General features: G+C 44.7%; 1 protein-coding gene and 1 long non-coding RNA gene across 4 annotated transcripts; one reads left to right on the top strand and one right to left on the bottom strand.

Moving 5' to 3' along the window:
- Positions 1–383: 383 nt before the first annotated feature.
- Positions 384–13838, bottom strand: LOC108228995 (A disintegrin and metalloproteinase with thrombospondin motifs 2; the record flags this gene model as incomplete). 3 transcript variants are annotated; one of them, XM_017404640.3, is given in 23 exon segments in its annotated part: positions 384–1255; positions 2169–2325; positions 2759–2833; positions 2918–3047; positions 3724–3934; positions 4037–4169; positions 4362–4521; positions 4611–4774; positions 4854–4934; positions 5482–5605; positions 6527–6660; positions 7132–7214; positions 7291–7380; positions 7452–7597; positions 7710–7823; positions 8700–8832; positions 8928–9071; positions 9271–9376; positions 9504–9657; positions 9932–10015; positions 10434–10517; positions 10604–10701; positions 13649–13838. In XM_017404640.3, coding segments are annotated over 23 exon segments (3420 nt in total), but the record flags the coding sequence as incomplete, so codon positions are not given.
- On the top strand, positions 2324–9236 carry LOC112450082. The gene is made up of 2 exons (XR_005232887.1): positions 2324–2852; positions 8637–9236. It is a non-coding gene; the product is annotated as an uncharacterized LOC112450082 (long non-coding RNA).
- Positions 13839–13870: the final 32 nt, after the last annotated feature.

The following is a 13870-nucleotide window of genomic DNA, read 5'->3' as shown; positions in this document are numbered from 1 at the left end:
CCAACCCGGGGTTTGGACCCAGGACCTTCTTGCTGTGAGGCAACAGTGCTGACCACTAATCCATCGCGCTGCCTGTCCAGCTCAGACTCCACAGCCTCAGTTAGTAGGTTAAAGGTTAAAGGTTAAAGGTCATGACAGGTTGCAGGAGGAAGCCTCTTGTCTAAAACCAACATGATTGGTTTAAAGTTTGATCTGAATAAACTAGAAGACTTTTCTGGAACAGAACGACCGAAGGATCTGTGATGAAAAACAGAGCAAATAGTTTTTGACACCAGAACCGGATTAAAAGCCAGCAGGCTGCAGGACACAGAGGATCTGAGGACTTCAGAGCTGGATGGGGTTCTGCTGGGATCCAGATGTTCATGACTCAGAATGACATCAGCAGCTGGATGAAACTTTCCTTTATTTTCAAAACAGGATTAGTTGATACAAACAGAATGAATATGAAAACCTGAGCAGGGCCGGGGTTTTCTGAAGACCAGGTTCTGGTCTTTCAGGCCACAGAGACTAGCTTTGGTTTCCAGATCAGGAGACATGGAGATGAAGGTTTTCTCAGTCTGTTTCTGAGTTTTTAACAGACAGAAGCTGAACAGGCTTGATGATGACAACAGCCAAAGCAAACCTGTCCGTTCAGTGATTCCTGTCCATCCGGGTCACTCTGGTTCTGCTAGTCTGGCTTCGAATTTTCTGCAGCTGTTTCTCTTTGAGAAGCTGCTGGATTCGTTGGTTCTGGGTTCGCTCTCGGAAAGGTGGAATCCGCGGCACAAAGTGGTTCTGCTGTTTTCTGGTGGCCTCGCTGTCCATTCCTACAATCTGGTACTGGACCTCGTCCACAGAGTTGGTCTTCTTCTTTGAGACCTGGACCGAAGGAGATAAAGACCCCCCTTCTGATGTCGTGGTGACAATGATGTCTCCAACATCTGAGGATGTTGTTGTGAGGAACTCTGTTCTGGTCGGTGCTGCTGTAACCAAGTGCATTATGGGAGTTTTCTTGTCTGAATATGGCCGCCTCCTTGCTGTGGTGGGTGTGATGGTGGTTCCTGCAGAGAGAAATGATGGCTCCTCAAACACCACATAGTCTCTGTAATCATTGTAGTCCACGTACACAAAGTCAGTGCTGGTCTTAGTGGTGGGGGGAGGTGTGCTGATGACGTCGCTGATGATGTCACTGATGACGTCATCGGCGATGTCACTGCTGTCTGATGAGCTGGAGGTGGTGAGGGACATCACTGACTCCGTGGTTGGTTTCCAGGAACTAAAACACAGAAAACAGAAACTAGTTAAATAATTCCACTGTTTAATCCGAATAAAATATATATTTATAATCCTAACACTTCAATTCAATCACCAACGTCCACATTCCTCTCCCAGTTATCTGTTGTCCTTTAAATTTCCTTCTTTGTGCTCGTATCAGGGCTGTTCTCTCTGTTATATGACACAAATCTTTACACATTACTAACAGGAGAAGTCAGCAAAGATACACGTTTAAACAGAACTACTCTATCTCCAATGGGTCCTAAAGTTCATGGTCACAAGTTATTTCTGTAAAGGTGGCAGTGATTAAGTCACAGTTATCAAAGAAATTTAGTCTGAGTAGGTTTTTTTTATATTACAGCTATGATCCACAGCCAGGAGCTGCTGATGAACTGATCAGCAGGTTCTGCTGCTCAGGAGCTCCAGGTGTGTGTTAGCACAACGCCAGGGCGGAAAGACATCAGCAATGAGCTCAGAGAAGCAGCTGCTGCTGCCCATCATCCTGGGAAGGGTCAAAGGTCATTTAGAGTCCCTCGTTCTACAGAGAGAAAGATTATTCACAGAAGGAAACATTTAAGACAGCTGCTTCACCCTGAAGGTCAGACCGTGCAGTGCTCAGAGAAATGAGCTCCATCTCAGATTCTAAGGGTTTTAGAGAGCAGGTCAAAGGTTAAAGCCTCTTCTCGCTAAGACAACATGGCAGCACAACTTAAAGTTTCATTTAAAGGAACTACAAGATCTCTGGGACAGATGTTTACCCAGAATGCACTGCAGCAACTATGCCATAGCAGCTGTCAGCACGGTGGTGGGGGGCTGATAGTTTGGGACATGTCATTATTTCAGCAGGTCGATCTGTCCTCTGTAGACTAAATAATTCTAGAGCCAAAATAACCCTTCCAACCCTAGAGTTTCACCTGCTGTTGTTCACCGGAGAGTTCGGACTGCTGATGTTGCTGAAGTTTCTCTCGCTGCAGGATTTGCAGCACATCTGCCTGTATCCAGGGATGGAGCAGTACCGACTCAACATCTCCATCCGACAAATTGCAGAGCGGTCACTTCGGCAACGCTGCTCTGGAGACAGAAGGATCAGGTGATCAGAACAGCTTTTAGCTTTCAAAACTCATTGGCTGGCGATTTGACAACCAGATTGAGATAACAGGAAGAAGAAGAAGACTGTGGACGATTTATTCTCTGAGGAATTTAACTGTATAAAATATTTTAAAATATTTCACACTAGGACCTAATTCTTCCCTGTCGTATTTTTTATTGGTGTACTGAATGTGACTCCAGATGCTGGGAAACCAAAAAGTTCCACAAACTAAGCTTCTGAGTGTCTCACATGTATTTTACAAGCATGTATAAAAAATGTCCACTAAAGACAGTCCTTAAGGCAGGTATCACGTTGTCCCTTCCAGTTGTGTAAAATGTTTCTGTGCAGTGTCATATTTCCCTGACTCTTCAGATTGCATGAAGAAGAAGATGTATACATATTTTTTTCCTTTACTTGATGAGATCTGCAGAGCTGGGAAGTTTGGGTTGGACCTGGACAACCACTGGATGATGGCGTTCTTCTGGTCACCTGCAGGGCGAGACAAACCGTGAGTAACAGTCAACAGCTGCCCAGCTTTTACTAAATACAGGCACATGATTGGCTGAGGCGTACCGCTGCAGGGCGGGGCCTGGCAGGAACGTGTTCTGATTGGTTGATGAGTGCTGCAATTTCCAGGCAAACCTTCGGGGTTTAAACACGCAACCTGACGTTCCTGGGTTCCGTTTCCACAAGAAACTGAACACTGCCCAGAAATAAGGATCAGATTTTCAGTGGATCGTAACAAACAAACTAAAACTACAAATAAACACTGGAGAGTGGAAGAAGTGGCAACATGCAACCTGAACATAGGTAAACAGCACGTTCATCAGGGTTTAGAAAGGGGAACAGTAAAAACACAGAGGTTAAATTCAGCAAAATGGAAATACAGCCTAGAAGAATGTTGGAGATATTTCAAAAAGATGGAGTCTTGAGATACATCTGAAGGAAGAGAACAAAATTTATTTGGACAAAGAAAATCTTCAAGTAATTCTGACCGCAAGATAATTATAGGGGCCATTCAGATGGGAATGTTCTGTGAATGTAAAAAAGTTTTTTATCTTTTCAGCCTTCTGACTACATGGAAACAATGTTTAAAGAGCCACAAAATAATAGTTTTGAAAACAGGTTCTATAGCGAAAAAATATATGCAAAAAGCTTTAGGATTGTTCAGATACAAGGAGAGCGATCCAGAACCCCCATAAACTTCAGGGTAAAAGACAGATGTTAGAGACTGAAGAAGAGATTAGTTCAGAAAAACAGAAGTTCTTTTTTAAGGACCACATCTCCTCTGGTTTATAAAAAAGAAGAGAAAGAAAGCCAGAAAGATGAGTTCTGAGGTAGTCCATTCAAAGACTCCTGCTTGGATTTTTGGATCTTACAGGGGTCCAGGGCCCGGCTCTCCAGGTAGCAGGGCAGGGGAATCGGTTACAGGTTTGTTTGGATTCGGGTCGGTCTTCACCACAGACTCTACTGTTTACTGAGTGCTGCTGCTTTCCGCTGCTGGACTCTTGCTGGCAGCTCACCCAGCGCCGCTGCCATCCAGTCTGACCACAGGAGGCGCTGCAGGCCTCCCAGTCTCCGGTCACCCAGCTCACAGTGGGAAGAATCACATGGTACATTAACTGCTGCTTTCTGAGAGGTTGGCTGTCATCAAACCATAAAGTGTTACTGTGGTGACCTGCTGTGTGTTACCGTGGAGACTTGCAGTTCTCGGTGTTGCACTTGCGACTGATAGGTCTCGGTTTGTTTATGTTGGAGCAGTACGTCCTTTCCATCAATTCCCCATCAGCCTTCCTCCTACAGCCAAACCTGGTGTACTGAGTCCCTTGGAACAAAAAAACACCATCAAGTCCAGAACAGTTTGCACCCTGGCAACCAACAACCAAGGTACAAAGAACCATCAAGTTAGATAAACCACTATTTGGACTACAAATGCTCCCAGAAACAGAGACCACCATCAAGTCCAGAACCATTTGCACCCTGGTAACCAACAACCAGATTGTGGGACTGTACGTACCTCCTCCGCAGGGTTTGGAACAGTGTGACCACTTCTTCAGGGCCCAATCATACAAAACTGCATCCTCCTGAACCAGGTTGGATTCCAGTGAGGACCAGAGATCATCCTGGATAATGTACTTGTAAGAGACTGTCACCTTGGACTCACTGTGGGAACGGACCTAAGGAACAGAAAACAGGTTGATGTTTGTTTTGGTTGACCTCCTCATCAGGGACAAAGATCGGGCTGTTTTTTCTGTTGGTGACTGACCATAAGCAGGACATCATACTTCAGTGGCCCGGTGGTCTGGATGGACTCCTGCTCACCAGTCCGGTTGTACTCCCAGACCACACCCTTTTCAATCAGCTCTCTGGAATCAGGAAGCTCATCTTCATCATTGAGGAAGAGGTGACCCGTCTCCTGGTTCTTAACAGCTTCAACATGAAACACAAGGTCAGTTTCTTTAGAAGTCCAGAAGCAACACTTGGTCTTCAGGTTCTTCTGTCCTCTTACCCAGGATGTGAGGAGTCCCTTTGAACTCCTGGATAAGAAGGTGTCGGGCTCCTTTGGGGATGTCCAAGATCTTCAGGTAACCTGAGGCATGGAATCAATTATCAGTGAGTAAAACAACCAATCATGTACAGATAAACAACTAATTGAAAATCAGCCATAATATTATGACTCCACCAGACCTCTGAAGGTCTGGTGTGGTATGTATCTGGCTTGAAAAGATGTTTTAAGTCCTTGAAGTTGTTTTGTGGAGCCTCCATGGATTGGACTTGTTTGTCTAGAACCTCCCACAGATGCTGGATTGGACTGAGATCTGGAGAATTTGGAGACAACATTTCAAACTAAAGCATTGAAGCGTCTTCTCTTGACACGTTTCTCCAACGTGGTAGGAGCACCATCCTACTGACGAAGGTTCTCTGGTTCTCCGTGGAGCACTTTCAGAGCTGCAGGTGTGAAAATGTTCTGACCCAGGTGTATAATCTTCACAGTTTGGTTCTGGTGAAAGTTGCTCAGATCCTTAAGCTGAACAGAAAGTTCACCTGCTAGGCCCCGCCTACAGACATGTCAACATGGTCATAATGTTATGGCTGATCAGTGTGGACACAAATCAGTTTGGTTTGGTTCTGCTCACCTTCTTTCCTGGTGCTGCGGGTAAAGTTTCCTTTAACGATCCTACAGGTGGACGTGTCTCCTCCACAGACTCCACACTGGTCCTCCTGCTGGTCCGAAGCAATCTGACCATCACATCCCACATGCTACAGGAGACAGGGGACCAGGTGAGACAGGGGACCAGGTGAGACAGGGGACCAGGTGAGACAGGAGGCCAGGTGAGACAGGACGCCAGGTGAGACAGGGGACCAGGTGAGACAGGGGACCAGGTGAGACAGGGGGCCAGGTGAGACAGGGGACCAGGTGAGACAGGGGACCAGGTGAGACAGGAGACCAGGTGGGACAGGAGGCCAGGTGAGACAGGAGGCCAGGTGAGACAGGAGGCCAGGATAAGAACCTAAATTTACTGTCTTGTAAAATTCAATAACATAATAAAAATAATAATATTTCACTGAATTCTGATCCTTTAATAATAAGAAAAAAATAAAAGAAATAAAGAAGAAAAATCTTAAGAAAAGGAATTAAAGAAAAAAACGAAAAAGGAAGCACAAAGAGACAAATGGAAGCATAAGAAGACAAACAAAATCACAAGGACACCAATGAAAACATAAATAGACAGAAGAAGAGTGAGTGAAGGGATTAAGGACATTTGTCTGAACGATGAGTCAGCAGTTACACAACAACTTTCCTGGAATGTCTTCTGCAGCCGTTTGCTCACATTCATGTGACCCGAGTGGCCCATCAGTGAGTCAGGCTAACAAAGACCCTAATGAGCCTCTATTGTGAGGAGAGTGAGTTAATCTGCAGGTGAATCCAGCTTACAGAACATCTCAACTTTAAAAGCTTGAACTCCATCGTCTGTTTGAACAGAAAGCTCCTCGGATGAGAAGAGAAACGCCTTCAGAATAAAAGTCCAGTTGTTTCTGTTTTTTAACCTTTTTTTTTTTGGATTCACAAGAACAACCAATTGGACTTTTGTTTTCTTTTTGTAAAATGTCAACCTGAAATAAAATCCCACGTTCAGTAAATGAGTCACAGTTGGAAACCAAAGCACAATAAATAAAGACCTCACACTCTCCTCGGACGCACACGCTGTAGGCGTCGTCGTAAGAACACGGCGTCCCATCATGCACCATTCTGTTCATGGACACCACCGCCCCTGTCTCTTTGGACCGACAGTACAGACGACACCGCTGGTCAGCTGCAAACACATACACAGGTCACACTCAGAGAGACTTAAGGCGGGATATTTAAGGTGGAACAGAAGGATAATATTCTAAGAAAATAAGATGTTAAAACAAGGAGAGGCAGCAAGTTTCCTTCCAACAACAGATTCCTGCTTGATGACTTTAACATGTCAAAAGACACACACACACACACACACACACACACACACACACACACACACACCATGGCAGCTAACATAAACAGAAATTGAACACAAACTAAAACATTTTTGTCTTTGGAACTTTAATGACTTCAACACTGTTTTCTCCTCTGTGTTCCTGTATCTTTGTGAGAACATTTTCCTCAGGAGTGAGGACATTCCTGCAAACAGAAAGCATTATGTCACTAAAGGTCCTCACGAAGCACCAAAGACACACGTGTGTCCGTGTGCGTGTGTCAGGGTGTGTGTGTGTCTGTGTGTGTGGGTGGGGGGAGGGGGATTTACGGTCAGGATGCTGGTAAGGCAGCCAGTGATGTCTCATTCCTTCATGTTCAAAAAATGGATTCCAGTCTTTACACTGATCCTCCCTGAAAAGCACAAACATCAGATTAACTGACCTGAAATCAGTCAGAAGACAGAGACAAGAACTTTAGGTCTACTGACCTGAAGTCTGTCAGGGGGGGGCAGGACTCTTGGCTGCACAGCTGGAACTCATAGCTGTTCCCGAAACAGGTGCGTCCTCCATTGGCTGGACTGAAGACAATGATAGGTTAGTCCATCTGATTGGTGCATCTGAAGTGTGAGATCATTGATGACTGACTCACGGTGGGTTATCACACTGTCTGGTCCGAAACCTGACCCCGCCCCCACAGGTCCTGGAGCAGGTGCCAAATGGACTCCATGTCCCCCAGCTGCCGTGCTGCTTCAGGAGGCTGGGAGTCAGCTTAATGCAGGAACCTTTAAAGCAGTGCTGCAACCAGAGACCGTTACCATGGAGATGGAGGACAAAACTGAACCCTTTATTCATCAGTTTTCCCGGATCCTAACCCTAATCCCCCTTGGGCCAGACTTTTATATCCCACCTTCCCTGGTCCACACTTGGTCCCATCGAGAGGAGGGCCCTTCTTGGTCCTACAGAAAAATGGGTTGTTGTAGTCACTGCACCACAGCTGTTTGCAGGGATCAGGGGCCGTGTACTGCAGGGAGACACAAAAACAATCAGGTTTATGATTATTGACTTGTTTCAACCATCTGATGGTTCATCACATTCCTAAGACCTTTAAGTCCTCTGTCACAGTTAGACCAGCAGGACAGGCCTCAGGTCTAACTGTAACAGAGGACTTAAAGACAGATACACTGCCTGGCCAAAATAAAAGTTGCCACCTGGATTTAACTAAGCCAATAGGTACAAGGTATATATATATATATATATATATATATAAAAGAAGGAACAGGTTTCAAGTATTATCAACTGTAATTAAAAAAATGAAACTAGACCTACGTATCAAGGTAGTTTGCCAGCTCCCATACTGCTGTATTTTTTAAATAACCTAGACGATAGCAACATAACAAATGCCCTAAAACTCTGGTCTGGCTTTTGGTTTTGGTGGGTAACACAGGCTCTTATCTGGCCACCCTTTTGAAAGATTTCACCTACAAAGAACAGAAAAATACCTGTTTGGATACCTAGGGTCCTCGAGGAGGCATAGGAGTTTGACCAACCAGTCTATATGTGTTTTTTGGAGTTGGAGAAGGCATTCAACCACGCTCTCCAGCATACCCTGTGGAAGGTGCTCCGTGATTATCGGATTTGGGGTTTGTTACTATGGAGAGTCTGTTCTGCAATGCTGGCAATAAGTCAGACCAAGACTGTCTGATGTTACCAATCCTGTTGATGACTTTTACTCACAGAATTTCTCTGTACAGCCAAGGGGAGGAAGGGGTCTGGTTTGAAGGCCTCAGGGTATGAAGTCCAATCAATAATGCATTGTTTATTTCTAATGCTTTAGATGGATGGATAGATGCATGAACAGACAGATGGAAAGATTCTTCAGATGGACTGACAGACTTACAGCAGCACACAGACTGTATCCCGATCCAAAGTCGAAGCGGCACTGTTGGTCCATGGAGTAGTGAAAACCAGGTAACTGAGGCTGATCTGGCCAACTGTGATCAAAGGGGTCATCACGGAGACAGTCGTAAGTGCTGCAAAAGAAAAAACCCAACCATGATCTCCAGTAGGGGTCTCTCTGTCTACCATAATGAACTCTCAGCCCAGCGGTATGGTTTGTGGTACTCACTTCAGGTATCTGTGCAGTTCCCTCCAGCTGCACCTCGACCAGTGGTATCGATAGAAGTTGGCTTGGACCCTTGGAGACATGATGCTGCCCAATGGCACATCATCGGCACAATCATTGGCCTCACCATCATGCTCCATCCCTAACCTGGGGACAGCCAATAATGATCCCAAGAATATTAAAGATTTACAGCCCAAAACTGTGAATCTTTAATATTCTTAAGTAAAAACACCTGAGTGTTCTTATTCCATCTATCATCATGACTAGTTTTTAATTTCCAAAGTATGTGAAATAAATATGCTTGTAACATTTCATGTATTTTCTATGATTTGTTTTTGCGTCTCACACATGTCCTGTTTCATGTGCAGCTACAAAAGCTGAAGAAAAGCCATCTTCTAGAACGAGGACACAACTCCGATGCAGCTGGCACATTCCTGTAACTGGAGCATAACCTGCAGAGAGAAACCCCAAGGTCACTGGTTAATGGACATTAGTTTATAAAGGGCCAAACTCCTGCCTAGTCAGGTTGTGTTGACTGGTTGTATTATCAGTATTAATCATATATATATTGAATAGTACCCTGCATGCCGAAGGGGCCAAACTCCTGCCTGGTCAGGTAGATGGTATGATCATGCTGCTCAGAGTCACTTTGCTCAATCTGCTGGAGATATGACCATCCACAAACGTTCTCCAAACTCTTATGAGGATTTCTAACAGAGATCAGCTCCTGGGACTAATAAGAGAGATAAACAGGGTTTTAATATAAATATTCCTTGTATTTTATCCACTTGATTTTGTAATTGTAAAAACTTATGTATGACAGGTTTTTTAGGTCTGTACACAAAAGTAAGTGGTTATCAACTCTGTAATCTCAAGGTAGGATGTAGATCTAATATCTTAGAGATTCTTAGTTGAAACCAACAACTTGTTATCTGCAGTAATCAACATGGCACAACCACCAAGAGCCCCAAGCAGACACTGTAACATGGAGACTGTGAGTTCAGTACCTTTGTTGCAGACAGCATGATGATTTTGACCAGGACCACATTGATGTTGGCCCCCAGAGAATAATCCTGGTAAATCTCATTAACCTGATAAAGACAAACAGAGGTTGAGATGAATCCTCACAGAATAGCCTGAATGTGGTGCTGGGGTCTCTAAGCTTCCTGGGTTCAGTTCCTTCAACTAGCCCCCACAAACATAAGTTTTAAAAACTTCAGGATTTCTGCATAACACAAAAAGGACCAGGGTGTAAACTGGTTCTGACTGATCTGGAGCTGAACCTGGAAGATCAGGTGGACTAGAACCTGAATCAGGCGTATCTGAGTCTTGTTTCTGTGAACAGATTTCATTAGTTCACGGGTCCTGGAGCACATGGAAACTTTCAGGTCTGAGGATCCAATGATGTCACAGTTCATTATCCAGCAGCAGTTAAAACTCTTCAAAGCCCTAAAACAATCCAGCCCACATTTGTTGGTAAATTGTTAATCAGTTTACGTTTTCACCTACTATGTTCATCAGCGTTAGGAGATATTTCTGAATGTGGTCTCGTCCGTGGAACAGAAGAAGGGAATAATCCACGGCCAGGAGGACCTGGAGAAAGAAAAGAGATCAGAGCAAAGTTCAGTGATCTGTTACTTCTGCTGTTCATTAACATCAGGGCTGAACAGAACCGATACCTCAATGTGGAACATTTCAGCATAACGCCGTCTGCGAGCAGAACCGGCTCTTGATGGCGTCACGTTCTGGGTCACATTCAGAAAGCCGAAGAGAGGACCTGGAAACAGATGAAAGTTATTGTTCTGGTGTCGGTACATGACCTCACTGACCAGAAGGTAAACCCAGTCAGGACTGATCTAAGGTCAAAGGTCAGACGGGTTCCAGTGAACGTCTTTACTGAGGTTTGTCAGTGTGATAAACTGAACAATCATCCATCTGTTCATCTGTCCACCTGTTTTGTGGCAAGGTGACCTGTTTCCTGTTGAATCCTCTTCAGTAATGAGGGTTCCAGGCCGTTGTGGGGAAGGAGCCTAGCTAAAAGGCAAAGCTCTTAATTTACTGGTGTGTCAACCTGCCAACTGTCACCTTTGGTCATGAGATTTGGCACATGACCAAAAAAAGTTGTTTCTGGATCCAAGCAGCTGAAATGAGTTTCCTCCTTAGGGTTGCCAAGATCAGCCTTGAAGATAAGGTCAGGAGCAGCCCAGGACTCTGTAGGGTGATCTTATAGCCTTTCTGGCCTGAGAACACCTTCTGTTTATCTATGAGGAACTGGAAAAGGTCTGGGAGAGGGAGCTCTGAGCTTCCTTCCTTCACCTGGATTAGGGAAACCAGGGCATCCTTTTGAAGCCAGGTCTCAGTGGGCCTGATGGTTGAGGCTTGGTTCCTAGGGCTCTATCAGACAAAGCCCCCAAAAGCTGCAGGAAGCCACTTCCTCATGGACCCACCACTTACAAAGAAAAAAAAAAAAGATTAGACACTGTATGAACCAGGTGGCAGGTGAAGCTGATTCCTGAATTATAAACTGGCTATAGACACATGGAATGTCTAAACAACTAGATTTATCTGAACAAAATGCAGATTGTGTTTGATACAGATAGTAGAAGAACCAACAGTTCACCTCTGACCTCTGCAGACACCAACTATCGATGTTTACTTCAGACTGTCACAATGGAAATGTGACAGGGAAATAAATATGCAACACCATCATCCAGTAAACATCCTGAAGACAGGAATGTAGCAGTATAAACATCAGTCAGAGACCCTGCACCATGAAAACACCCACATCTGTACAAGAACAGCAGCACAAACTGGTTAGTAAGCTCCAGAAATAATCAAATGGAATAAAATACAAATATTTCCTTTATAAAGGAGTATTTTTTCCTTCTGGGTCTAAAGTACACAGGGTTAATTTCTTTGAACAAATAGCTGAGGACCTGATCAGTCTGATCCAGGTTTACACTGTTTGATGGTCCAACCAAGATGGAGCCCAGAGAAGTCGGCGCTGCCTCTGGACAGGGAGGACATCAGTGACATTTGTGAATGTAACTCCTGCCAAAGGTTTCCCAAAGTGATCCCTGGTCCATGTGGTTCTACCAGCTGTTGAGGAATGACGATGATGATGATGATGATGATGAGGGATCAGAGATCCTAGTGGTTCGGCTCAGACTGGCTTCTGAAACTACTCCAGATTTCTTGTTTTAGCCTTTCCTTTATGTGAGATATTAGTTGTAAGACTTTTGCTGTAAAATATCAAAGAAATCATTCACCATAATACATCCACTGCCGTGTTTCACAGCTAAGGTTCTTTTTTGGTGTAGACCAAAGAGGAAAACACGGTGGAGCTCTTCCAGACTCTTTGAGTAATTTTATGTTTTAGTTCCAGAGTCTTTGAAGGATTTGCGGGTTTTCTTTTATGTTAGGTAAAAGTTGGAAGTCTTTTAGCTGTAAAATATAAAGAGATACTTCACCATGACACTCCTTCTGCCGTGCTTCACACTGAGGTTCTTTGTTGGTCTGCATCTGACATTTTTCCTGTCTTTGAATGATTTCATGACATTCTGTTCCATAGAGCGGAAATCTGCAAATCCTTTCCAACCTTCCTTTGAAAACTTGGAGTTGCAGAGTTCAGTCCCGATAGGAATGTCCTGTCAAACAGCTGATCCACATGTTTTATATCATCATTCACAACCAGTCTGTCTGACATGTGTTTGTGTGATCTGTTGATAAGGAAACAACTTCAGTGATCACAGAAACCAGGCTCTGAGGAGGTGAGGTGAAACAAAACTGGTTTTATCAGTTCATGTTGTCCTGAAGACAAACTGAGACTCAGCAGCTGAACTATCCCTCAACTCTGAGCTCAGACCCTGCAGAGCTGTGAGGTCCAGACTGCCACGTCGCTGCTGGCTCGGCTGTCTGTGTGTGTGTGTCAGAGTGTGTAGGAGTATGTGCCGTAAAGCTCGGTCAGCTCAGCCAAGTTTCCTGGATGGATTCCATCATTTCCTTTGTGATTCTTTCCTCCTAAAGGACCAGCAGCAGTAATTCTGTCAGATCTGTAACAGATTGCAGCTCAGTTTCTGCAGCTGTTTATTATCATGATTACACGCTTCACAGACAACGGTCACATCCAAACGACACGTTCTGCTCCGTCCAACCAGAACCCTCCAACCAGAACCCTCCAACCAGAACTGTACAACCAGAGCCGTCCAACCAGAACCCTCCAACCAGAACCCTCCAAGTGAGCTCAAATCTAAATACTTGTTTAGATTCAGCTCTCTATAGTTTTTCTGTAAGTAGTGAAAACTTCCTCTTTAATATGAGCTGCTTCCTGTTAACACATGACCTCAGGTGACAGGTGACCTCAGCTTACAGGTGACCTCCAGTAACAGGTGACCCCAGGTGACAGGTGACCTCAGCTAACAGGTGACCTCAGCTAACAGGTGACTCCAGGTAACAGGTGACCTCAGGTGACAGGTGACCTCAGCTAACAGGTGACCCCAGGTGACAGGTGACCTCAGCTAACAGGTGACCCCAGGTGACAGGTGACCTCAGCTAACAGGTGACCCCAGGTGACAGGTGACCTCAGCTAACAGGTGTCCTCAGGTGACAGGTGACCCCAGTTGACAGGTGACCCCAGGTGACAGGTGGCATTCATGTATCAAATTATGAATTACTGACACAAACATGCCTGGTTTAGTTGAATCATTTGTTTCTGTTTTTCTTACCTCGAACAAAGTCGTCTGAGCTTTGATTGACATCTTGAGTTTGATTGATAGCTGAGCGATTCTTGATGATGGCTGAGGAGCGATAAATGATGTGCTTCTGTCCTTCTTCATCTTCTTCTTCCTCTCCAGGTCTCCACTGATTCAAAGGTTCAATGAAAAACTCGTCTTTACCCGTCCGGATCATCCCTGCCTAAAGACACGAGAGTCTGTTATGAAATTATT

The sequence above is a fragment of the Kryptolebias marmoratus genome, unplaced genomic scaffold (assembly GCF_001649575.2).
Source record: "Kryptolebias marmoratus isolate JLee-2015 unplaced genomic scaffold, ASM164957v2 Scaffold79, whole genome shotgun sequence".
Taxonomy (NCBI): domain Eukaryota; kingdom Metazoa; phylum Chordata; class Actinopteri; order Cyprinodontiformes; family Rivulidae; genus Kryptolebias; species Kryptolebias marmoratus.
The sequence above is the reverse complement of the archived record's forward strand: the minus strand, read 5'-3'. Positions and strand labels throughout refer to the sequence as shown.